We start from the raw sequence: 27,648 nt of genomic DNA on the forward strand, positions 1-27,648 counted from the left end.
GACGTAAAGAAAACATTGAGGATTGTGTTACAACATACATGAATGTGCAGGAAACCTCAAACCCTGCAGTACAAATATAGATGATGATGGGGTGTGTGTGTGTGTGTGTGTGTGTGTGTGTTGTGTTTGGAGGAGGGACTCCATCATTTAAAGAAGTTAGAAGTTCCTGGTTTGTCAGTGAAGAAGTCAGAGAGGCAGCAGTAAACCATCAGAGCCTCAACATGAAAGTCCGTCACACTTTGATCTGCTTCTTCTTCCTCTGTGAGTATTCACTTTGGATTTCTGTCTCTCTCTCTTGTTATGTAGTTTTTCTTTATTTATTCTCATGAGTTAAATATGATGATCAGAGTCAGGTATGAGGCACTTTAATGGAAACGTTCACATTTTTTGAAGTCTGTACGAAAACAGTCCTCGCATAGAATGTGGATTTCAGCTCCATCTCTTTGAGAAGCTCTTTCACCGTACATATGAGCTTGTGAGGATAGTACATATCCTTTAAAATATAGTCCAGTACAAGTAAACTGCACACATATATAAGGAAAATGAAGGGCATAATCTTACACGGTTAGAAGAGAGTTGAATCCCAACATCTGAGAAGCTGGAACCAGCAACTGCTGTCATTTTGACCTGTGAAATCGCAAAAAAGAATAGTTGCCATTAAGTGATTAATTGTTGCAGCTCTACTTGTTTTCAAAGGTAAGATGACAGAGTTTGTGTGTTCTGTTGCTTCAGCCTGACTGTTGGTGGACTTTGTTGTAGCTTCACAAGATTTGATATAACTTCTGTATGAAGTAGATTTTACAGAAAGATATCACACAAACAGGAACAAAAGAAATGCATGGATTTAAGAATTGGATAAATAAACATGTATTTACTTCACATTAAATAATTTTTCTTAACCTACTGATCACTGTTTACACATCTAACAAATCCTGCTAAAGCTCTGATGTAAATACAGTCAGTCAGTTCTGTATTCTGATTAAACAGGAAGAAAGAGTTACAGAATGTTGAAAGTCTCACTGAACTCTTGTGGTTTGTGGCTTAAAAACTGACCTGAAAGTTTAAGTCTACAATATTTATGTTCACATTTTGTCTGGTTCTCCTTTTTAATGCTGATTTCAGTATTTCATAGTGTTTTGTTGGAGCTCTGTTACTGTTTGTTTTGCTGTATACTCTGATACAGTTTTCCACTTTGGTAGAGATTAATATTCATTTCTAAATGAATGTTATTACTGACGTGAAAACCTGTTTCATTATTGTTCAAACAGTTGTCCTTTTTTATGGCTCACTGTTGTATGAAAAGAGAAAAAGGAAGAAAGAAAAAAGAATCAGTTACTTTTTATAATTTACATTTGATTTATTGAAACCTTTATTTATACAGGGAAGAATAACAGATGATGGCTAAAAGAAGTACAGGAAAAACAAAACAGTAACATTCACCTGCAGTGCCAGTCTGTGATCCTCAGCCACAGACTGGTTGAACTGGGCAGCTCCCAGTGTGACGTGAAGCAGCAAATGTTGTGATCAGACTGCAGCATCTTACAGGAAGTTCAGACAGTAACTATTGTTGTTCATCTTTTCAACAGCTCTGCAGGATGGAAACACTGGTCTCACCAATGACCAAATCCCATCTGTCTATACAGGAACTGAAGGAGGAGATATCAGAGTTAGATGCGCCTTTTCTTCACCTGGAAGCTCGATGTTCTTTTGCAAGAGAGAATGTAAACGAGAGGACATCCTCATTCACACAACTGGTGTCAGAGATCAGAGAGGCAGATACAGCATCACATATGACAGAGCAGGAAATGTTTTCGTGAGCATCACACAGCTGACCAAGTCTGACTCAGGACTGTACAGATGTGGTCTGGGTGGATCAAACATCAGGTTTGAAATCATTGTTGTAGATGGTGAGTTTCTACTGAAAGTCATGAAAATGTTTTTTTCCTGTCTGAAGAAAAGCTTCACTGTTCACTGGTTCTGAAGTGAATGTTTTCTTTAACAGTTGTGGTTTATGAAGAGTATTTTTCCTTGTGTTCACCTGCAATCAAAGAATACTTAGACCACTTTTTCAATAGGCAAAGATCTATCATATTGTGTGCAGAGGCTGAGATTATGATGCTCTGAATCTTTGCTGGAAGAATCCAAATCAGTCACAGACTGGTAGAACTGGGCAGCTCCCAGTGTAACTGGGGATCACATTTGAAACTGTAATTATTGTGATCATCATGTTAAATACAGCCCACTAATACAGCAATTTATACTAGTTCCAGGTTGTGGATAGAGCCTCTGCAGTGGCCAGATGTAGATTTAGCCAGAGTCAGGATGCCATTGTGTCAAAATGTGCTCCTTCTAGCCGCCTCTTCCTGAGAGCAATAGGAGGAGGCCTTGTTCTATTTTACAACTGCTTTACCAAAGTTATTGTTTTAAATATTGTTCAGTAATCTTGTTTACATAAACTCATAACTGTGATGAGTGCTCAGTGTTTTAAAAAGCTGTGTCCATGTTGTAAAGGCTTTTTTCAATTTGTACAATTTTCAGGAAATCTGTTTCAATATTTTAAAAAGCTTTGACAATATTTTAAGGTCCAGTTTTTCATTTAGGAGCACATGTGCTCCATGGGAAAAGGGAATCATAGAGCCCTGTGAGGCCCTTTTGTGTTTTCATTTATATAATTCAGGGATATTCACAGCATTTCCCTTTCATATCACATTCTGACCGCCTAATTGTAGTCACTGTTGCACTGTTGATATTTTAAAGTAAGTGGTTGCGTAGTAGTAATTTTAGGATTCACTGTGTGTACCCTTATCTAAATGTAGTGGTATGTGAACAGTGGTAAGGTGGTGACCCAGGGCGGGGTGCCTGAATATTTCCCTTATTATTAAATCCAAATGTTAACAGGTATGACTCTACTGGCCTTTTCAACATCAGTCCTGTAAGCTCTCAGACTGTTCATTTAAAACAGGTTTAAACTCATTTATCTCATCAGGAATTCTGCGTGTTTTTGTTGTTCACAGCTCACGTAGTTCCCACTTCAAAACCAAAATTCACTCTACTGGTCTTTTCAACATCAGACCCATCAGCCTCCACACCAACACAGATTTCTCAGACTGACCAGCAGCAGACTGGGACAGCATCACCTCGAGGTACATCCACACACTGCCTGATAGATGAAAGTCTATAACTGAAAGCAATTCAATTCAATTTTATTTATATAGCGCCAAATCACAACAACAGTTATCTCACAGCGCTTTTCATAAAAGAGCAGGTCTAGACCGTACTCTGTGATGATATTTACAGAAGCCCAACAGTTCCCACCAAGAGCAGCACTAGGCGACAGAGGCAAGGAAAAACTTCCTTTTAAGAGGCAGAAACCTCGAGCAGAACCATGGCTCAGGGTGGGCGGCCATCTGCCTCGACCGGTTGGGGTGAGAGAGAGAGAGAGAGAGAGAGAGAGCGAGAGAGAGAGGGATGTAAGGAGAGAGAGAGGGGAGGGAGGCAGCCTACACAATATACACACAGAGGTACAGACAGCGAAGGTAATGTTGCTATAAACTAAATGAAAAATGGTACAGATATGTATAATAGTGTTAATGGTAACCATCGTAATGTTAATGATTATAATAACAATAAGACTAGCAACAATAGTCGTTGCAGCAGAGGGTGTCGAGCAGGAACACAGGGGCAGCAGGAGACCCGCAGCCACAGATCCAGACTCCACAGCTCCAGAGCCAGAAAACCTGCAGGAAGTGATAGGAGGAGAGAGGAGAGTTCATTTAAAACAGGTTTAAACTCATTTATCTCATCAGGACTTCTGCATGTTTTTGTTGTTCACAGCTCATGTAGTTCCCACTTCAAAACCAAAATTCACTCTACCGGTCTTTTCAACATCAGACCCATCAGCCTCCACACCAACACAGATTTCTCAGACTGACCAGCAGCAGACTGGGACAGCATCACCTCGAGGTACATCCACACTGTTTGATAGATAGAAAGTCTATAACTGAAAGCAATGACATGCAATTGTCCTTCCAGGACATAGCAAAGCATCTCAGCCAGTGGCTTTGGAGAAGGTCCCAGTCAGAGTCATGAAATCAGACTTTGTGTATTGTCTTGGTGTGCATGTGTGTGTGTGTGTTAATGAGGTGATACAATAGAGCTGCATGTTTTTCATGCAGGTATGAGTTTATAAAAGTGCATATATACTGTATTATTGCAAGACATAGCTCCATCAAACACAAATCACGTGAGCTTCAACAGCACACTTCAGTTAGTTTAGTTTGTACAACCGACCAATCGTGAGTCCTGTCTTTTTCTGTCTTGTATCTAACTTGTATCTTTCCAGAACCATCAGATCGGTGAGACTTTGGATCTTTGTAGTACAATATGAAGGACCAGAATGAGCAATGGCTGCAACAAAATCATTTGATTTGAACAAACTGTCCCTAGTTGAAGGCATTGTGCTCCAGAATCAGCTGAAGAATGATATACACATGATTCACCCAAGGTTAAGTAGTTTTCACTAGTGAGAGTTAGCATAACTGTTAGCAACTGTAGAAAACACTGTTTCTATGGTTACATATACATGCAGTACTGATTTAGAACAGTGTCGGCGTGTCCTGTAACATGATTTTATTGGATATCTGCCAGCCAATTGGAAATGGCTAAAAATGCTACTGTGTAAGAAAATTAAATACCTAATCGTGATCTGATACTTGTGTGTACCTTGATGAGCTCTGACTGAAAACCTTTGACCTACCCGATGAGAAAGAACACAGTTTGTTACAGAAAATTCTTCTCTTAAGGAATGGAGTCTACTTCAAAAAAAGATTCTTCTACTCTATTCTTTACATTTCAATTTATTAGCGAATAGCTCCTTGAGATGCAGCATCTCGTTTTCATGAGGGTCCAAAGACACACATGCATAATACAACAGAAAAAATCCAACCCTAGGACAGAAAATACAAAAACGCAGAATAAATACTTAAAACAACTGAGTTACAAAGCAGCTTGCACCCTCACCCCAGACCAATGACGACGAAAACAGAATTTTAAACATTTCCAATAAACTTTCAGCAAATTACAAAAAACTAAAAACTAAATCAAAAGACACATCATGGTTCAGACATGTCATATCTCGTACAATAAGTACATCACATATAGTTGAGAAAGACAAGTTATTGCATATCTCTAAGTGAATATGTAGAACTACAAGGAAACAAGAGTACTTTCAGATAAGGAGGACAATCGAAATTGGCACATTTGAAAATAAACTGAAACCAATTGAAGTCTCTTCCTGAATTAAGCTGAAGCCAATTTAGTGATTTATGCATTACACAATGATGAGTTTTAAAAGGACACCTCATAACAAATCTACACAGAGAGTTAAAGACCACATGAAGTGGGTTAAGAACAATGTCACTAGTATTCATGTAGATGATATCAGCCTAGTGTATAATGGGAAATATCATCTAAGACATTAACCTTTTCCTGACTTTAAATCTGAAACAATTAACAGATCTATAGAGTGAACTGAGACAACAATATGTTCTTTTTGTTATGTAATCAATGTGAGGTTTAAAGGTAAGCTCAGGATCGATCCACAGTCCAAGGTATTTAAATGAATCCAATTTCACCATGGAAGACCCATCTTCAAAATAAAGATGCAAATTAAGAGCACAAGGTGGTCATTTGTTATTGTGAAGCCATTTTTGCATCATAATAAAGTAGGCTTGAGTGGAACCTTGAGGAACCCCGTTATCAACCAATAAATCATCAGACAGTGAACCCTGAAGAGCAACTCACTATTGTGAAGTGTCTGTTGTGAAGACCATAACAGTGCACTTTGATTCAAACCTATTGTATAAAGCTTGTCAAGCCGGATATAATAATCCACCAATTTCAAAAGCTTTGGAAAGGTTGATAAAAATGGCACCAGCTAGCTGTCCCTTATCGAAGTGGGAGAAAACGTCATAGGTAAACTTTGATAAAGCTATGGTGATAGAAGAATTAGGCCTAAAGCCAGATAGATTTGAAGATAAGATGTTATTCTGAATAATGTATTGTGATAATTGAATAAAAATTATTATTCATGATCATCATTCATCAATTAAGAAGCATGTAAAACAAACGTTTTCTTCTCTCAACCTCACAGGTGTGCTGCAGTATGTTGTTCCTATTCTTGTCATCATTGTCATCCTCTCAGGGCTACCACTGATGATAATCTACATTCAGTGGAACAGCAAACCTAAAGGTGAAGCAACAGGAAACACGTACACAGCAACGCTAACAACTGGAACTTCCCAATTCTCATTAAAAATTACAGTTCAGTCAGGACACTCATGTCAAAGATTTCACCACTTGCAATAATACATACTGTAGTTTGACAGTGTGGCTCTGCTCATGTAATTCTCTGGAACACCTCTGAGCAACAGACTGTCCCGGAGGTCACACACCCACAAAATGTAATGAACAAGAAAGACATGTTAAAGAAATATACAAATCAACTAAATGCTAATACATGAGGAAGGTGGGGAGGTGGAAGGGCATTGCAGGGGCGCGCAGATAGAAATTTGGAAATACATAGCTTTCTTTCCTGCTGTTTGCAGTTTTTGTAAACCTACAGGCTACAGTGCGCTACTACGAGTTAGATCAGTTTAGAGACAACAGTATTTTGTAGCCATGCTAGGAGTGTGGCTCTAGAGATGACATTGTTAGTTGGTCAGTCCACCACTGTGGTCAACAACTAGTGGATCAATAGACGGGTTTCTGTGCAACGTCATCACCGCGATGCGCACGCTACCAGGGGACAGAAAGCAGCGCTCTGTCTTTGCGGCACATCAGTTTATATGGCATATCTAGCAGCAGTGTTTGGCAAATTACTCAGAAATTGTAATGAGTTAAATTTTAATTATTACTCATTTAAAAAGTAATAATAATACTAGGGCTGACCCCGAATAGTCGAAGATCGGATGCTTCAAGGCTGATTCGACTGTCAATCTCACAGTCGAAGCTTCGCAGTGAAACAAGGATCATGGCATTTTGGCGATATGGGGGTGCTCAACGTCTGATTTTACATAGAACTACCAGTTTTCTCCCAATACGTTAATATACAGCCTATTCCAATACACATTTCAACGTTTAATGCTGTAAATAAACATGTAAAAAGAAAAACCACTTTCAATAAATGTTGCCCCCCCCCCCCGGCTCGCAATCGCCGTGTACAAAAACACATATGATTTCGACTATCAGTCGACTATAGGCAGGCCTTGACGATTCTGATTCGACTATATAAATCCTTAGTCGGGAACAGGCCTAAAGATTACTTTACATATTACTGGATATTAAAAGTAAATAGTCACGTTGCTTGTTTCGTTACAATTACTTTCAACCACCGCACCCCATCCTTAAAAGTGACGGGAAACTTGTTCAGCAGTGCAGTTTAGCAATGAATCCACTTTACTGGAACAATAATTAACCAAGGAGTCAACAACCATCCGAACTGAAAACACTGCAGCCTCTCAGACCAGGTGATGCTGTATCATATAGGCTATGGATATAGGCTATTTAAAAATAATAAAAAAGCAGGTCCCTCCTGACAATTCAGCTAATCGCGTATTCAGAACAGCAGCAATGAGTATGAATTTTACGAAGCATTATGGTTTTTTTTACACCACTGTTGAGAATATCTCTTAATTGATGTAACAGGGAAAGCTTAGAGTAATGTAGCTGACCCCATAATTGTTTGTCATTATAGCTTTAGGTATTTGCACACGTACTTGTCCTCATCAGGAAGACAACAATAGGCTGATTAGTTAGAGACAGTAGCTCAGATGTCAGGCTAGCAGACATCAGTGTTCTCCGGGAATCTTACAAGGTTGAGCCATACAACAACTAACTGGCTCCACAGATTAGAGTACAACGAATGGATAGTGAGAGATTCCAATATGATGAAGCATTGGAGTCTAAACATCAGATAGTTAGTTGTTCTTAGTGAATGGTGACCTAATAGAGAAACCTACAGGCACTAGGGGGAAGACAGAAACATAAAAGGGACCAGGAGATGCTATCCTTCAGATTTGGTGTTGGCATTTGACGTGTTCACATGTTGTATGCTGGCACTGTATCTCCTCGGCCGGGCTCAATAAACCATGCTATGTTAAGTCTTCATCAGTCTCCGAAACTTTGGCACTCCTGAACCTGGCTCACAACAATATCATTTCAACAGCCACGGTGTGAGATTAAAAACAAATCAAGCAAGTGTCTCGACTTTTGAACTTACGTTAATGTTTTACACATGCGTTTATAAGAGAAGTAGCCTATTCAGTACTTTTACAAAACACAAAACGTTGATTAACACTACTCTCTCCTGCTGAGTAGATGCTTCACTGGCATATCACATTTGAGTTACAACATACAAGCATCAACTCAGCATCAAATACAGCAGGTCTACAACTGACCATACATACTAGTAAGAACAGCAATAAATGCTAGTAAGAGCTAATAGTACATATCGCATCAATGGGGTAAATACCTAGGGAAAGAATTAAGAGTTAACAAAAAACTGCAATCAATACAAGATAATTGTGAGGAGATAGAAGAAAAAGAGGTAGAGTTAGAGGTGTTGAGTTTTCAAGAGCTTCTTGAAGTTAGAGAGGGACGCCCCTGCTCTGATGGCGTGTGGTAGCTCATTCCACCATCGTGGTGTCAGCGATGAGCCGGGACTGGGATTGCTTTGCGTTCATTGGAGGAGCGTAGTGGCTGAGAAGGAACCATTTGTAGGGGTTTCACCGCACAAGCTGGAAGACCTGCTAGGAGGACATTGCAATAGTTGAGGCAAGAGATAACCATGGCCTGTACCAGAAGCTGGGTGGCATACTGAGTGAGGTAGGGCTTGAAAGACAGCTGGTCATCAATCCGAGTTTCTCACTACCCTGGTTGGAGTGCTGGTTGAGGAGTCAATTTGTAGTTTGATGTTAGGGTGGACAGATTGCTTGGCTGTAATCACCAAGAATTCAGTCTTAGAGAGGTTTTGTTGAAGGTGGTAAGCCTTCATCCATGCAGATATGTCCAAGAGACAGGCCGTGATCGTCTGTCAGGAATGATATGTAGAGTTGCGTATCGTCTGCGTAGCAGTGGTAAGGTAAGCCGTGTAAGCGAATGATTGGCCCCAGTTAGGTGGTACTGGTACCTAGCACTGAGCCTTGGGGCTCCCCTGTGGAAGAGGTAGCGGGAGGAGGATAATTGAGCGTTCCTACAATGTTTTGTGGCAAGGACAGAGAGGTAGGATTCAAACCACAGGAGTGCTTTACTTGAGATGCCCATTGTTGAGAGTGCAGACAACAGAATCCTGTGATTGACTGTGTCAAAGGCAGCTGATAGGTCAAGCAGGATAAGAACCGAGGATTGGGCTGCAACTTTAGCTGACCTTAGGGCTTCTGTTACAGACAAAAGAGCCCCGTTCGGTAGAGTGGCCATTCTTAAGAACAGACTGATATGGATCTAGGAGGTCATTCCATGAGCCGATAGTTCTCAACTTGAGTTGGGTCGAGTGAGGGCTTTTTGAGCAAAGGTGTAACCCGAGCCCTTTTGAAAGTGGTCAGGAACGTTCCTGAAGCCAGGGAAGTATTTATCACATGAGTGATGCCAGGACCACGGTAGGAGATATGGCTTGGACGAGATTCGTTGGAATCGGGTCCAGTGGGGATGTAGTGGGATGGCTAGGTGTAAGGAGTTCAGATACTTCGCTCTCCGTGAGAGGAGTAAACGAGGAGAGTGAAGTGCCATTGACCTCGGAGGACAGAGAAACAGATGTAGGAAGACTGCTACATGTTAGCCTCGGTGTTGAGCATTTTGCACCAGATGGAGGGAGACGTATAATCCATCCATCCATCCATCCATCGTCAACCGCTTATCCTGCATACAGGGTCGCGGGGGGCTGGAGCCAATCCCAGCTGGCATCGAGCGAAAGGCGGGGTACACCCTGGACAGGTCGCCAGTCCATCGCAGGACATGTATAATAGTAATAATCTTTATTTGTACAGCACTTTTCAAAAACAAGTTACAAAGTGCTTTAACAAGTGTAAAGACAATGATACCCAAAAGACAATAATACAAAAACAATACAAGATAAAAGCAAGAAATTGAAACATTGAAAAGACTAAAATACACATTTAAGATAAATATAAATATAAAATAAAGTCAAATAAAATTGGGAAAAGCTCTCCTATAAAAGTATGTTTTAAGAAGGGACTTAAAAGAGTTCACTGACTCAGCCGACCTGATTTCCTCGGGCAGGCTGTTCCAGAGCCTCGGGGCCCTGACAGCAAACGCTCTGTCCCCTTTAGTTTTCAGTCGAGACTTTGGAACAGACAGCAGACCTCTGCCCGAGGATCTCAAGGTAGGAGATGGTGTGTATGGGACTAAAAGGTCAGAAATATAACAAGACGTGAGGCCATGAAGAGCTTTAAAAGTGATCAATAAAATTTTAAAGTCAATTCTAAAACATACTGGGAGCCAGTGTAATGAAGCTAAAACAGGGGTAATGTGGTCATATTTCTTTGTTCTGGTTAAAAGCCTGACAGCTGAGTCCTGGACAGTCTGGAGTCGATCAGTAGATTTTTGGATTAAACAAGTGAAAAGGCTGTTGCAATAATCAAGGCGTGATGAGATGAAGGTGTGTAAAGGTGTGGTCTCGGTGTCCTTAAAAGTTAACATAGATCGAATTTTTGCAGTATTTGTTTTGCTATCTGCTGGGACCCAATGAACAGGATTTCTGTTTTGTCTGATGTCTATCAAGATTCTCAGTCATCCAGGTCATAGTTATCCAACGAAGGTTAAAATCAAGGGCAACTGGACTTGGTTGAAGATACTGGAAGACGTTTCGCCCCTCATCCAAAGGACTTCTTCAGTTCTGACTGACTGGCAGGGAAACTCAGCTATTTAACCTCAGTGGGGTCGTTGGCCCGGGTCATCGATACCGCTGTTTTGTCTGAGTTTTGTCTGAGTTCAACCGGAGGAAATTATTTGATATGCATTTTTTAACTTCACAAAGGCAGTTGTTAAGTGAACTCAGCATTCCAGGGTCTGTGGATCTGACGGGCAAGTACATTTGTGTGCCATCAGCATAAATATTAAACAAAATACCATGTTTATGGATAATATGTCCAAGGGGAAGCAGATACAAGGAAAACAAAATGGGTCCTAAGACCGACCCCTGAGGCACACCATATTTAACTGGACAGAACGAAGAGACAGTTGTTTACAGACACGCAAAACTTTCCCACCCAGAGATTCCCACCCAGTGCCTCAGTCTGTCCAACAGGATGTTGTGATCAATGGTGTCAAAAGCAGCGCTAAGGTCCAGGAGTACCAGCACATGCCTTCATCAGCAGACATTAAAAGGTCATTAGTGACTTTAAGCAGGGCAGTCTCAGTGCTGTGGTACTTCCTGAAACCAGATTGAAACTTTTCAAAAAATAAAGTATAAGGACTGCTACATGGTAGGTTTTCCTGTGTCATGTTCACACAGTGGGCGCTGACCTAGGAGGGAATAGAATAGTTGATTTTGAGTGATTTAGAGAATTGGCTAGTTATAGCCACCACTTTGCCCGTGAGGAAAGCAGCAAAGGTATCAGCAGCCAAGTTTGTGGGTGGTGGAGGTGGAGGAGGAATTAGTAGCACTTTAAAAGTGGAAAATAATTTCCATGAGTCGGTGGCACTGCTAATTCTGTCATTATAGAAAGCAGTTTTGGCAGCACTGATGCTTGTTGAGAAGGAGGATAGGAGCAATTGCTAGCCCTTAAGGTCGGCAGGGTCTTTGGTTTTTCGCCATTTTCTTTCAGCGGCTCTGAGATCAGTACGGAGTCCACAGATGGTATCAGTTAGCCACGGGCGGGACTGGTTCAGGCGAGCAGGTTTGGTGGATAGAGGACACAGGCTATCCAGGCACGAGCTCAGTATTAAGTACAAAGATTGTGCGGCATCATTGACCTCGAGTGAGGTAAGCTACCACTGTGGCAAAGGGGCTGGTTCTGTAGGCGTACCATGAACTGAATAAAGTAGTGGTCCGACATGTGTAGAGAAGTGAGACAGTCACTCCGTGGCACAGTTTCGGAGAAGAACAAGGTCAAGCACCTTGCCAGCTTTGTGCGGCGGGGGGCTGAGAACCCATGTTAGGTCAAAGGACTGAATCAGAGACAGGAATTCTGCTGAGTTTGATTGTCTAAGTGAATGTTCATGTCACCGAGAACAAGTAATGGACAGGCATGCTCTGGGATTGAAGACAGCAATAGGTCTAGCTCATCCACAAAGTTACCCTTGTTGTCCTGGTGGACGGTATATGACAATCACAGAGACCTTTACCGGAGCGGACACCAAGAAAGCATGATATTAGAAGGAGGTATATTGATTCCGGGGTAGCAGCAGTGTGAATTTCCATTTGTTCGAAATTAGGATCCCAGTCCCTTCCAGACGGTCGGGGGGTGTTGGTGAAAGAGTAATTGGTGGACAGTGCAGCTGGGGTAAGGCTAGGCAAGTTTATTTGTATAGCACATTTCAACAACAAGGTAATTCAAAGTGCTTTACATAAAACATAAAAGCAACAGGGAAATATAAAAAAGTTTAAAAGTTAAATAGAAAATAAAAACAGGCAGGTCTCCCACCTTTGTTTATTTTACTCCTTTAATTCCCCATCTCCCACTCTATCCCCCCTTTAGTTACTTAGGGACTCTAACCCTAAGGGGACTCAGTCACACAGTGACACAGTCGTCACTGTAAATCCAGATTGTCCACACTACAAACTCTGGTAAAAGGGGTTGACAGGGACTCTAACCCTAAGGGGACTCTTGCCCTTCCTTAGATACAGTCGTCACTGTAAATGTAAAAGCGGTTGACAGCGGGCCCTGTCAACACGTTAACGGTGGACAAAACAGGGACTCTAATCCTTGTAATTCTACACGGCTCTGTTAAATGAGGATCAGCTGTGTGAGATGGTAGAATCAAAAGAGCACTTTAAGCTTTTTAAATAGTGAAAAGTCTTCAGTCTTAATTTAAAAGTTATCTGGGAGTTTGTTCCAGATATATGGGGCATAATAACTGAACGCTGCTTCTCCTTGTTTAGTGTTGACTCTGGGGAAAGAAAGCAGACCTGCCCTAGACGACCTGAGAGGTCTGGATGGTTCATAATGAAGCAGAAGATCAGAAATGTATTTTGGCCCTAAACCATTTAGTGCTTTATAAACTAACAGCAGGATTTGAAATCAATTCTTTGACATACAGGAAGCCAATGTAAAGACCTCATCTGCATAATTATTGTAACATAGCAGAGGTAGCAGAGTTTTCTGGTTTGTTCCAAGAGATAATGTGTTAGCATAAGCAGTAATAAAGTAAGCTTTGTTGACTGCAGACTGGCAGTTCCATGACCCAACAGAGAAGTAAACAGATGTGGGTGGTGTCTGTTTTAAAGGTTTGAGGAGTGCTTTATTTCTGTGCCTAATGGCATGATACCTCTTGTGTGCACCGGAGACAACAGGGACAGTATGGTAGAAAATGGCCTGTGTGTAGTTGTAGCTGGCAGCTTTAAGCGAGTTGGTGTGCTTAGGAAAAGGAAAAGCTACTCTTGTGGGTGGAGTTGCACAGGTAGACTCGCTGGTCTTTATCCAAGTATGTCTTCACACAAGGAGCCCACGCTTACGCTGGCGCTTCAGTGATAGGTTTCACTGAAGTAGTATAATTGCATACAGGTTGTGCATTAAACTGAGATCGCCCTCCGGATTACTAAGATAAAAAAGCTTGGTTTCAGTGGGTGGGACACACCCCCAGTTGTTGAGATTCTAGTGGAATGCTCAGTAAAGTGCAAAGTGATAGCACATCAAGAGTAAGAAAATAGAGAATTGCATGCACCTCCAACTACTGCTTTCAAATGCTGTAATATCCTTTGTGGGGTTCATAAATGGTGATAAATGATTCAAAGTATATATTTTTTTGAACGTTTAGAGTCGTTGATATTTTATTATATTTAGTAGAAGTAGCATTCATTGAGCTTGAATTAAAAGATGTGATGATTAGCGAGTTTGATCAATGAGCAAAGCAAAGAGTGTGAAAACGACCTTAAGAGGTGGATGCATAATTCGGCAGAACAGATGTTGTAGGCTACTTGCCGAGATTTGCATCCACCTCCTTTCTCAGCCTACATGACCGTTATCACCCGCGAGGTGCATGCAAGCAGGCAGAATTCACCTGTTACCAAATCGCTTTTGCCCTCTGTAGTCCAGTAGTGTTTGTATACAAGAAACCTGTCCATACATTCTCACTCCAGACTCTTGGTACCCCTTTTGCGTCAGTTTTAGACATTCAGGGCTCCGCTGTGAAGTTACAAACAATAACACTTGGCTTTCGAAACATCATTTCATTTCACATAATTTAAAACAGCACGTTATTAAAGTCGTGAAACGTTGCAATATGGTTAGATTTAGGCACAAAACGTACTTGGTTAGGCTTAGGCAACCAAACTACTTGGTTATGGTTAAAAAAAGATCGAAAAAAATAGAGAATAACTATGTATGTCAGTTAACATGTAAGTTAACTTACGTCTACGTAACTTCCATAATTTAAGCAATTTACGTCACTTGCATAACTTAAATAAAAATATTTAACGTTGACTTTTTGTTTCACACGGGACACGAACACTTTTCTCCTGGTTCAAAGTCCAGGTTATGGCCCTCTATCCACCCCAACCCGCTCCTTACACAGTCCTTTCTGTTAAATATCATATAACTACCTTTAACGTCAAAATCTGACTGACTTCCCCCTTTGCACTGAACTATGACGCTATAGGGATCGCCAGTGCATTACAAACCGACACCGATGGGTCTTGACCACGCGTCCATATGTGACTAGTCAGGCAGTGAGAACGGGTTGATTGGATGGAATGCCATTTTTTTGTTTATAATTTTTAATAGAGAAAAATACTTTTGTCTGTTTCACAGGTTTGCAGACCAGAGGAAATTCAGATGAAACAATCATGGAGGTGACTTTCTTTTACTCTTTGATTACTCTAATGTTGGATAAGATGTACCAGTGTAGGTGACAATAGTTTAAGATGTCCTTAGCAAATTTTCAGGATTGGAATCAGGGCAGATTTTAAGAGATGGTGATGGCTTAAATAAACCCGATCACATGCTGATCTCTGCTGTGTTTAGTCACCTTGTTGTGTTGCAGCGCAGCTCTCCTTCACATCTACAATGCAGCATTTCACTGCATATAGGTGTAAAAATAAGAGGGTGTAACATCATTTGGGCGCACAGCGAGTGGATCTTGAGTTCTGACAAGAAAAATTCTCAGATTCACTCTGACCCTAAAAAATCTGGTATTGAATCTTTTATCTTACATGTTTAGCCGGCACTGACTGCCAGGTTCACCGCTTAAAAAGACAAACGTTGGCTGATTAACGTTAATTCTGTAAGGGCCAAAAATGAAACTTTTCTTTGTCAGGTTGTCAAGTGCTGTCGGTGTCTGTACAGCCAAAGATCATTTGGGAGTAAAGAGCTCCCACTCTGTTACTCTGCTGTACAACCACAAATGGACTGTGTTTCTTTTCCAACTATTTAAACAGTCTTCTCTCTAGTTATAAATATTTAATGATTTAAGCTTACAGTTTAAACCAGGACCTGTTAAACTATTGTCTTACAATGTTTTGTAGGTTACCTTTATTTCTTTATTTACTTTTTTTTTTTTTTTACAATTGATAACAAGCATTTTTCAGTACTGAGTTTACTTTTTCAAAACTTTTAGCACTGTTGTCTGTACCAACACGCCTCAAATGTACCGAAACACTGCAAACTTGTTAATAATAATTTTACAAAAATACCAGCAGTAGTTCTCTCCAACAGCAACATTTTGTCACTCATAACACAATTTCCTAAAAAACACTAACAACACGTAGCATTACAATAGACGCATCATTTTATGTGAATCTTTGAAGTAGTAAATCATTTTGTGTTCTTTATTTTTTTTTGATTGGCTAAAATTGTTGTTGTGGCCAAGTCCACGTAGATAAAAACATGGGGTGTGTGATGGGCTTCCAGCTCCACGAAGAAATCCCCTCTGTTGGGGCTAGTCGTTGGGTCCTAAAGAAGAAATACAAGAATTACACACAAGCAGTAATGTCAGAAGATTCTGACAATTGATGCCACCGTTGAGCGGGTTCACATTTGGCTGCTCTCTGAAACCAGTCTCTTTCAGTAATGGCCCATGGTTGATTACCTGGTTACCACAGTAGCCCTAATGTCATCAAAGACTACAGCTTTTGGTCATTTCTGCTGTTGTCTTACACTACCACGCATGCAGAATCTTCTTCCTCTCTGTACCACTCTTTCTCCTCCGTCTCTTGCAGGCTCCAGTGGGGTGGAGGTGTAACAAAACATTTCAAAGATGTCTCCTTTTATAGGTGGTAAAGAGATCACTAGGTGAAAAGACCAGGGTAGGGCTCTAACTGAGATGGGAATGACCTTGGTATCATTTACATAATTTCAATCAATACAATTTCACTATTTGTCTCCATAACCATCTTTTTTAGGATTTTGAATGAATTTCAATGGGGTTTGGATTTTGGCAAATTGCTGTCCATTTGAATGTATGTAAAGTTGAACATAAATTTAACAGTTTTGAAAAGACTATATAAGCATTTGCAAAATTGGCTGTGGATACACACAGTTTTCCTGCCGGTTAACTTTGAGTGAGAAAATGATTCTTAAATTTTGTAAGCCATAGTCATTGAACATATTTTGTGTTAAATCATTGCATTTTGTATTACAGCAAGGCAAGAGTCAGTCTCAGTTTGGTCCCATAGACTTCTGTTGAAGTCATTATTGAAAAATGCTTGTTAGCAATTGTAAAAAAAAAAAACTGTAAGATACTCCACCTAAAACCAGTCCTCCATCATAGAGTTCAAACCTTTGCTGTTTGTGGACAGTGGACTCAAGTCGTCAGGGAGTTCACAGTGAAGAAAATAATCAAAATGTCAACAGAAACAAAATCACTTCTGCAGCATAATCCTCTTCCTTCACTGTCCGTCACTCATGTGTTTATCAAAATATAGGTAAGCAGAGAGCTTCTGTCTCCACCCTCATGTACAAACTGATTGTTATGGTTTTCATTTCCTGCTTCCTGCTCTCACCTGTCACCTCCAAAAATGTATTTAAAAGGATGTCTATGAAGATTCTCAGTCATCCAGGTCATAGTTATCCAACAAAAGGTTAAAATCAAGGGCAACTGGACGTTTCGTCCCTCATCCAAAGGACTTCTTCAGTTCTGAACTGAAGAAGTCCTTTGGATGAGGGACGAAACGTCTTCCAGTATCTTCAACCAAGTCCAGTTGCCCTTGATTTTAACCTTCGTTGGATATTTAAAAGGATGTATCTCTATTTCACTGTAGGTCATTCTCTGTCAAAATGTTTTTTTTTGTTTGTTTTCAGATCGCCCTCTATGAGAACTGTCCTCCAGCTTCTACATCTGAGTCCACTTACGAGAGCCTCGATCCTGCAAGCAGGGATCAGAACCAGACCTACGCTACACTCACACACACAACACAAATGACATTCTTTGTGTCATGTGTTTAGACCTTTGTCACACACAGGTGTGAGGTTCTTTTCTTATACCAGCAAATTATTAGTTAATTCCACTGTTAAGGAAGACACCAAACCTTTATACAATTTATTCCCACTACTACACAACTCAATAAAAATGTCAGGGACAATATAAAAGGCTAAAAAGTTTTTAAAAGTCCGGCATTAAGAAATGGAACAGTCCAATCTACCTGAGTTCTAAAAAAAAAAAAAAAAAGGGAAAGGGGTTTGGCAATGGCTACGGGGGAATAACAGACAGCGTTAAGAGACTGGCACATTAATTACTATCAGCTCACACACACACACGTAGGGTGCGTTGAATCATGTTCTTCCTACTCCACTGGTTCGTCTGGTCTCTCGTGCACTCTTACTCTCTCCACCCCCGTACCGGTGGCAATCGACTCCTCTGTCCGAGCCAACTTCGATCTCCAATTCCACTTGTATGCCCCCTTTTGTTCTCTCCCTTCGTTCTTCTGTGTGGTCTGCCATGCCGTTCTCCTCCTGTTCAGCTCTCTCCCAGCTCTCAACCGCGTCCTCTTCTTTCTGTCTGGTCCCTGTCCCATGCTGGGATTCAACTGTCCACAATCAATTTAACCAGGGCCAAATCTTTTCTCCTTCAAATCAGGCCCCGCGGGGTGTGTCGTATAATCAGTCCCAGCCGTCGATAAGTAGAAATCAGTAAAACCAATAAAACACAAACCATCCGATAATATAAAAACACACCAAACATGCAATCATCAATCTGTCAGCCAACACCCAGCACCCACCACAACACAAAATTCAAAGTCAAACCTAGATATCAAGTTAGCTAACTTTAGCTTGCTTGCTAATGTGGACAAATTGCTAGCTGTCTAAAGAAGCAAAATACCATCTTGAATGGATAATATCAGCTGATTCATCCAGACTCCCAGGGCTGATTTCGCTGGTGGATTGGTGGCTTGCCATTTGCCAGTTACTTTGTTGCTCTGGCGTTGTGAGCAGCAAGCACCATGCCAGCGTTTTATGACTGATTATAATTATTACTTACTATACTTATTTGCTGTTCTTTAATGTTAGTTAATGGAATTATATTACCCTATGTATACTTTGTGTGTATTAATAGATAATGGAAGAATAACAGCTAACGTGGATTCTCAACAAAATAAAGAATGAAAAATGTAAAGATTAGTTTTGCTGTCCTGTCATGAATCAAGTTGTCCACAGATAACTGAGAAAACAGAGACCACCAAAGCTTTCCACTTTGCCCAGGTATCTGTCAATACATATAGAAAGGCTATCAAGAGACTTTGTGGTTAAATAAATGAATATATATATATATATATATCTCCACATGGACCAAATGACATCTGTGAACATCCGAAGTAAAATTGCATTTAACGAGGAATAGCAGACAACACTGACCACTGTCAACTCTCTGCACCTCCTCTTCAGCCACAACCCCACTTACTGTTTTTTTTTAACTGCTTATACTTTTTTCAAATCTCTACACACAAACTTTTTATTTATTTATTTATTTATAAGGAAAACACACATTAATCAGCATTACTTTAAATGAGCCAGTGTTAGCCTGCTGACCTTAATGATAAAATGTACAGAACAAGTACAAATGCCTCATATGTCAAAATGAAACACTGTATTCAAAATACCATGAACAGATCCCAAAATCAAGCATTTGCATCAAATGGCAAACAAATTTTAGGATATACCAGTGCAAAGTTAAGCTTCATCCCACAAGACTTTCTCTTGCCAGACAGCATTACAGTATTTTACAATACTGTAATGCTGAAATGGTCATTAGATAGTTGCATTCCTGTTCTCATTTCTTAAGGTTCAAATTATGGACGCGACTGTAAAGACACTCAAGTTGAACTGGACTCTCAGTTGACTTTCTCTCCTGGTTTATCACATGATCAATAAGTGTGGAGCTGATCTCATCAGAGATGGCTCTCATTCCCTCTCTTTGTATTGGCCTTGTACTCTTCTAACTCATCCTCTTCTTCCTCTTTCTTCTCATCCTCCTACGCTTCCTCTTCCTCCAACTCTTCCTCCATGAACTTGTCCTCGTTGTCCTCGAACCTGTCTCTCCCTCCTACTACCCTTGCTCCATTGTTCAAAAAAGGTAATCTGACCTTTGGCCTGTTTATAGGCCTATACTAAAGCAGTGATTGGTTAGAGATCAGTTAAGCAGTTAGAGTTTGTGAGGAGTGGGTGTGTGACCTGGTGAAGAAGCAAGCATTTTCATTGGTTGCGTTTTGGAAAAGTCACTTCCTGTTATATTTTTGTGTCTTAGGTAGAGAATTGTGTGTAGTGTTTTGAAAGAAAGTGTTTTATGTGTGTGTGAAAGGTTGAGAAATAGCTTATGGTTTTAGAGTGTGCAGTTTTACTCTTTTAATGAGAGGTTTCAAAAATCATGTGACATGCAAAGATTTTGTGTGTAAGCAGTTGTGAAAAAAAATATTAATTGCCATTCCCTGCCTGCCCACCAGATGCCCTCAAACTTTTTCCCAAGCAACGTCTCATCTGTTCTCACTTCCTTCAGCAGTCTCTCACTACGGTCCAATCCCCATTTCCACCCTAAAGCAAAAAGCTGGACACACTGGATCTGTTGGATCCTATTCATCTTCTGTGGCAGGCAGGTGCATGATGGAATGCAATCTGAATTTGTATAAACACAACTTGCTCAACTTTACAGAAATTAGCCTGTTCAACACAACACACCAGGCTCACGAAACTGACTGCAAACTAAAACTAGGCAGTGCTGATCAAATATGAATCAAGATTCTGTTACAGGGTTGCTTATTTCTTGCCTCAGAGGTTTTCAGAAACATATTTCAGTGTACTGATTAGATCGTTGAAAACAGACAATCCACAGCTAAGCACAACCCAACTTGCAGTTTTCTTATCCAGTTGCAGAGCATTCATTGGTTGGCTGCATCCAGATGCATCTTTGATTCTGTGTGTCTCCAGTTTAAGTCCTGAACATAGCGTAAGCAAATATACAACGCGTTGGTGACGCTCCCTGGTCAGCTTGCGCTCACTGCCTGATGTTGGTTTCTGATCAGAGGCTGAATATGGTAAATATCACAGAGTTTTAAAACGAAAATGTCATCAGCGGTTTAGCTGCATATCAGAACTGATCTCAATCTACATTATAATGACTGAAAACGCACTGTGAAAAGTGACCGTTCATGTACGGCACACCCTTGCCGGTGTAAACATGAAGCACATGTTCTACTTCACAGTTGCGGAAGACTTGACGAAAGAAGAAAGTAATACAGATGAAGAACCACAACAGATATTTTGTGGCTTGTGAAAGGCAGGTCCCACGTGACCCTGACCAGGGGAACCCCAAACAAAGAGAGAGGGGGTCCCGCCAGTAGGCCAGATCAGGGGCCTCTGTCTCACCGGGTCGAAACGCAGGCGGATGAACCAGCACTGCAGCCTCCTCATATGAAAGAGGCCCAGAGGGACCACCACGTGACCGCCAACATGAGGCCCAGAAGCCTCATGACCGACAGAGCTGCCACTGCCGCTCGAGGGACAACACGGCAGAGCAGCTCCACCAGAGAATCCCCCCTCTCCTGAGTGAGCCGCGTTCTCCAGAGAGAGGAGTCCAGTACCACGCCAAGGGGTAGATGGGTAAGATGCTTGCCTTTGGTGTGGGAGACCTGGGTTCAATTCCCACTGTGAGACATCCACCATTGTGTCCCTGAGCAAGACACTCGTTGCTCCAGAGGCGCGCGACCTCTGACATGTATAGCAATTGTAAGTCGCTTTGGATAAAAGCGTCAGCTAAATGTAATGTCAGAAAAATATCTGTACTGGGTGTGTATATGTTCTGTCCACACAAAGCGAATGTCGTGGACTCGTACAGTTTCTGTGGGGAGGGGTGTGTGAAGGGACCTCTGATCGTGAACAGAGTGTAGACAGAGTGCTTGTTGCTTTGAGTTCAAGCTGCAGGTGAGCCACTTGGCTCACAGTGTGGGAAATGTGTGCTTGGTGTGGCTGGGTCGGCCAGCAGCAATGAAACCGGTTAGCAGCAGCTGATGGAGCAACGTGGGCACACGGGTTCTCCCTGGTTGGCTGATGCAGGCAGACCGCATGTGAGCATCACGTTAGCTATCCGGTAGCTCAACGTTAGCTCAACGCTCGGAGTCCCATGAATGGGAAGATGTAGCCCATGTGGCAGACGTCAAGCCGTCTTTTGCTATTTTCTCTTTTGCGCGGAAGGGATAAACCCAATAGCGTTAGCCTTAGAGAGCGAAGCCTATACGAAATAGAACCTTGCTTTTTTAATAAAATTTGCTAATAAGTCTCCTATTTGTTTGAAATACAAGTGTTATTTTATAATGTTTTTGTTAAACATGTCTGCTTAGAAAATAATGTTTTTTGTTGGTAATTGTCATTCTTGAGGTGGCTTACTGTTGAAACCAGGACGCTGATGAAGAAGAAGACTTAATTTCATGTAACAATGAGGGGTCCCATAGCACGGTGTCCTGGATGTTAGCGGTTGTGCTAAGAGAAACAATTTGTTTGAAAGTCGTCGGATGTCTTCCATAAGGTCAGCAATCTTTTTGTTCGCTTTCTCAAGTAGTGTGCAGTCCTCATGGGGCAGAGTTATCTCGGCTAGCATAACATTAGTCGCCGGAGTTGTGGTCAGTAGCGTTGATAGCTTTTTTACGGTCATCTAGTTTAAAATCCATGTGGGATGACCTAAATCCTTAACCCACATGAAACTTAAGTTAAAAACTCAAGTTAAATAAAAGGATACAAAAAATGTAACATAAAAGTGTGGATTAAAACTGGATAAGAGTCCGGTTTAAGACGGAGCTTCCGAAAGGTAGCTACAGACGCCAACGCATGCGCAGAGTACAGATTACGTCAGCGATTACGTCATGTCATGCGATTACATCTCGATAAATCTCGATCTATCAATGTGTGTTTTGCAGAGCCTCAGGTAGTGGGGTCTGTCATAAGCATTTGTGATCATATGGTTATTTGGCCTTGATATTGTTATGTGTTGGCTTCTCCTTCCCCTCTTTTCCTTGTGTTCCCAGTTTTCCCTTCTCTGCTGTCTCTGTCGTGTCTGTCTTGTCCTGTCTGTGGCTCATCACCCTCATCAACTCCTGCAGTCATAAGCTCTGGTTCAGCTCCCACTCGTCGCCAGTTCGTCAGTTTACCTACAGTGGTATATTGCTCCGGCCAATTTCCTAGTCTTGTTAGTTACCTTGCCTAACTTCTTGTTTTTCCATCAGCCACAGTTTTGCCCGTGTGCGGAGTCGCTGCCTGCCTGCCTGTTCTCCGGATCGCCCGCCCGTTCGCTCGCTGCCCGCCTGTCCATCCAGAACGCCATTTGGTTGGATACCCCCTGAGACTGGATTTCCCTGCCTGCTCCCGGACCCCCTGGCTCACTGAGCTCTTAAATAAAGGCCAGCCTGTGTACTCACAAACCATCTGGTGTCCGCTTACGAATCCTTTCTGTGTACCTTAACAGATATATGTACTATTCTTAAAAGAGGGACGTAACTATCCCCTACTGTTTGATGAACAACAATATCGGTATAAACAAATATATTATACATCCCTACATTAACATCAGCAGGATGTGGTGCCAAATATGGCATCTGTGTCAACTCTGTAATTCCCTCGTGAGTTTTAAAAGTCACTCCGGGGATAAATCCCAACATTTGTGCAAATTTTCCTTGAAACGTTAATTCTACGTCTCTCGTTGGTAAAATGCTTACTCTGTTGGTAATGTTGTTGTAATCAAGCAGTGCAGTGGTTAGCACTGTTGGCCCACAGCAAGAAGGTTGTGGGTTCAAACCCCGGTTGCCCCGGCCTCTCTGTGCGGAGTTTGCGCATTCTCCCCGTGTCCGCGTGGGTTCTCTCCTGGTGCTCCGGCTTCCTCCCGCTGTCCAAAGACATGCAGGACAGATCTAAATTGTCCTTAGGTGTGAGTGGATGTCTGTCTATGTGTGGTCTGGCGATGTCCAGGGTGTACTCCTGGACAGGTCGTACCTCAGGGTGAATCCTGACATTCTAAATCTTCCACCGCCCATTCAAACTGAGGCGCCCAAGCCTTTCGGTCCAGAAAGTCAGCCAATGTTAGGGGAGCCTTCTTTCTAGGAGCCATACTCATTGCAACAGAACCTATAATTATTCGTCGTTTTGGAATCATTACTCCCAATTGATTACCTGTGACGTCCATGATTGTGATGCTGCAAAGATGGCGCTGTTATTCCGTTCAGTCACCCTGTTCCATACTCTCGGTCAGATGTAAGTCTAAAAACTAGCCCTTTATACATACACAACGGCCTGCTAAAGCCACTCCCAAAAATCCCGCTTTTAGAGGATAACACCGGACATCCCATATACACAACCCCCCCTTTTCACGCCTGTCTTCACCTTTTGGTGATCGACCCCCACAGCTAACAGAAGATAAGGCTGGATGTGTCTAAATACAAACCCCCATTTTAATACCCCTCTTCACCTTTTGTTGTTCTTTTTGAAATTTTTTAATACATTTTTTTCATTAGTGAATTTTTAGTAATAATATATTTTTATATTTTTTTTTATTAATTAATTTTTGATTAATACATTTTTTTATTAATCAAAAATGTATTCACGTGCACAACTGTTCCGTGCATCATGCGCATTCACATGCACGCGCTTTGCTGGCGTTTATTTACTACTGCGCGGAAGGGGCAACATTGAAAATGAAATACTTAATAGTTTTTTTGTTTAGTTTTATGTCTGATATTGATTTTTGTGTACTTTGATTAAGTGCAGTGAGCTGTGACATGAGCCGTTTCCACTTCATTGAAACCCTGTGGATGAAGCTCGGTGAATTATACCCACTGAGAAAGAACACAATGTGTTCCAGAAAGTTCTTCTCTTCAAAGAGTTAACTTTTCTTCAACAAGATGTTCTTCTACAGTACTTAAATATGTAAATGCATGTGTATGTATGTAAACTATATTCTTTTGTTTTTAGGATTTGATATCTTGTTTAAAATAGACAGCTATTCAGGTGTTACAATAAGTTTGACAGCACTGCATGAACAGGGCCTCAGGTCCCACATGTTCAGGAAGCATCTTGAAAACAAACTTTCTTTCTTCAACCTCCACCACAGCTTTGACCTCCTCCACCGCTGTGTTGCTGTATGTAGTTCCTATAATAGTCATCCTCTCAGAGCTGACACTGATGATAATCTGTATTCAGAGGAACACCAAACCTAAAGGTGAGGCAACAGGAAACTCTTACACAGCCACAAGTGAAACTTCCCATTTCTGATCAAAAATGACATTTCAGTCAGGACACTCATGTCAAAGTTTTAATGACTTGCACCAATGCATACTGTAGTTTGACAGTGTGGCTTTGCTTGTTATGGTGCGGGGACAGAGTGGACCCAAACGCAAAACTCAGGGTGAACAGGTTTTATTGAAGGGAAAAAGGGGTTGAGGGAGTGGAGGTGCGGGAGAGGCAGACGCCGGGGAGAAACACGGCACAGGGAACCGAGGAGACTGAGACAAGGGAGCCGGGGGCACTGGGGACTGAGGGAGTAAGGAGGCACGGGGAGGAGGTGGAGGGGAGAGGGCAGGGTGGCGAGCCCAGCTGATGGAACGGAGGACGGAGGTGAGTGAACCTGGAGTGGAGACAGACAGGGTCAGAAGCAGGGAAAACAAAGTACAAGGAAACGCAGAATACTCAAGAGCTTGAGTGGTGAAGTGGCACCAGGTAAGGAGCAACGACGATCAAACAGGGGTTGAATCGAGAACCGGGGTAGAAGTACTGTCAGAGATGAGGCTGATTGCTGGCAGGTGTGGCAGGCAGAGGAGGTAGCTGACAAGGTGCAGGTGTGGGTCGTTGGCTGGGCTCAGGAGCAGAGGAGGGAGAGAGAGAGGGGGAGGGAGAGCACATGCAGGGGAGGAGACACAGGGAGGCAGGCAGAGTACAGGAAAACACCAGGGGAAAACAGAATCACAAGCAAAAAAAAAAGGGAGAAATAATCGGGACACTCACCGTCAGCCAGGCTGCCACCACAACACTGCTCATGTAATTCTCTGGAACAAATCTGGGCAACAGACTGTCCCTGAGCTCACACACCCACAAAATGTAATGATCATGAAAGACATGTTAAAGAAACAAATTCAACTAAATGCCAAGATTTAATTTTTTATTTCAGTTTGTTTCACCATTTATAATAGAGAAAAATACTTTTGTCTGTTTCACAGGTTTGCAGACCAGAGGAAATTCAGATGGCACAAACATGGAGGTGACTTTCTTTAACTCTTTGATTACTCTCTCTGTTGGATAAGATGTACCAGTGCAGGAGACAGTAGTTAGAGATGCCAATCCTCAGGGCTGGAATCAGGTGAAATTTTGACAGTATCAGCTTAAATAAACCCGATCACATGCTGATCCTTTCTTTACTGAACTCTGCTGTGTTTACTCACCTTGTTGTGTTGCAGCGCAGCTCTCCTTCACGCCTACAGTGCAGCATTTCACTGCACGTAGGAGTTAAAATATAGAGAGTTACTATAAACATCTTTTGGGCACACAGTGAGTGGATCCTGAGTCCTGACATCAAGATTCACTCTGACCCTAACAAATCTGTTATTGAATCTTTAATCTTACATGTTACTGCCAGGTTCACCTCTTAAAATGGCAAACATTGGCTGATTAACGTTACTTCTGTAAGTGCCAAAAATGAAACTTTTCTCTATCAGGTCTGTGTCTGTACAGCCAAAGATCATTTGTGCGTAAAGAGCTTCCACTCTGTTACACTGCTGTACAACCACGAATGGACTGTGTTTATATTCCAACTATTTTATTCTATTCCAACTAACAGTAGGACGTCAATATTTTGTAAGTTACCTTTATTTTTTTATTTACTTAAGATACTCCACCTAAAACCATCAAACTTATTAACAGACCCACCAGAGACTTTAACCCTTGCTGTAGAAAGTTTGTGGACTCAAGTAGTGACGGGTTTCACAGTGGGGAAAAAAAATCAAAATGTCAACAGAAACCAAATCACTTCTGCAGTATAATCCTCTTTCTTCACTGTCCATCACTCATCTGTTTTTCAACATATAGCTTAGCAGAGAGCTTCTGTCTCCACCCTCATGTACAAACTGGTTGTAATGTGTTGGTTTTCATTTCCTGCCTCCTGCTCTCAGGGGTCACCTCCAAAAATGTATTGAAAGGGATGTGTCTGTATTTCACTGTAGGTCATTCTCTGTCAAATTGTGTTTTTGTTTTCAGATCGCCCTCTATGAGAACTGTCCTCCAGCTTCTACATCTGAATCCACCTACGAGAGCCTCGATCCAGCCAGCAGGGATCAGAACCAGACCTACTCTACACTCACACACACACACACAACACAAATGATGCTGTTTGTGTCTCACTGAGCACTGCAACTCTGCCATGTACTCAGGTATTCAGGTAGATTAACGCTTTCTCACCAAGAAGCAGTCCACATGATCTTTAGCAGGTTTTAAAACTGAAAAAAGCACTTAGTCCTACACGTTAGTGGTGGAACTTAAAAAATTAGACCTTCCCTGACTGTCTTGGTTTCGCTATAACAGCCTGTGGACAGATGTAAAGGGCTCAGGATTGCTTTTCTGCCAAAATCCAAAGGATGAGATGTTTATACGCTCCCGGTGCCTTCTTTTCTGCTCCCCTACAGAAACAAATATGTGAAACATTAGTTTAGAAACAGAATTTGCAAACGTCAGCAATACAAAGTTCAAAGCCAAAACTAACATTCCTGCAAAGCAGAAAAACATTATGGGTTTTGGTGGCTGACATTAGCAAATGTTAGCTTGCTTGCTAACGTGGACAAATTGCTGTCCAAAGAAGCCAAAAAGCCAGCTGATTGATCCAGACTCCCAGGGCTGATCTGGCTGGTGGATTGACTGGCTTGCTGTTTGCAGGTTACTTTGGTGGCTGGCGGCGTGAGTGGGCCATGCCAGTGTTTTATGACTATATATTTATTATATTAATTATTTACCACGTAATATC

General features: G+C 41.6%; 1 protein-coding gene across 2 annotated transcripts; it reads left to right on the forward strand.

Annotated features, from left to right (window-relative positions):
- Nucleotides 1-130: 130 nt before the first annotated feature.
- Nucleotides 131-27,648, forward strand: LOC119905016. Of its 2 annotated transcripts, none has more exons than XM_038721690.1 (7): nucleotides 131-261; nucleotides 1,587-1,907; nucleotides 3,015-3,143; nucleotides 3,835-3,963; nucleotides 24,754-24,861; nucleotides 25,856-25,896; nucleotides 26,889-27,648. In XM_038721690.1, exons 1-7 carry the CDS (start codon nucleotides 222-224, stop codon nucleotides 27,033-27,035), a joined length of 915 nt encoding a protein of 304 aa, XP_038577618.1. In that variant the 5' UTR covers nucleotides 131-221; the 3' UTR covers nucleotides 27,036-27,648. The 2 variants fall into 2 exon arrangements, with proteins under 2 accessions (XP_038577618.1, XP_038577619.1); XM_038721691.1 differs by having other exon boundaries at nucleotides 209-261; nucleotides 1,644-1,907; nucleotides 26,889-27,647.

Source organism: Micropterus salmoides, unplaced genomic scaffold (genome assembly GCF_014851395.1).
Source record: "Micropterus salmoides isolate LMB-PRFRI ecotype aquatic unplaced genomic scaffold, ASM1485139v1 Ms_hic_scaffold_16, whole genome shotgun sequence".
Lineage (NCBI taxonomy): Eukaryota > Metazoa > Chordata > Actinopteri > Centrarchiformes > Centrarchidae > Micropterus > Micropterus salmoides.

Bases quoted from the DNA above. Each gene is read 5' to 3' on its own strand.
- LOC119905016 (XM_038721690.1), top strand. From the start codon at position 222: ATGAAAGTCCGTCACACTTTGATCTGCTTCTTCTTCCTCT. The intron at 3,144-3,834 runs GTACATCCACAC...TGTTGTTCACAG, and splicing joins TGGGACAGCATCACCTCGAG to CTCATGTAGTTCCCACTTCA. The intron at 24,862-25,855 runs GTGAGGCAACAG...TCTGTTTCACAG, and splicing joins GAGGAACACCAAACCTAAAG to GTTTGCAGACCAGAGGAAAT.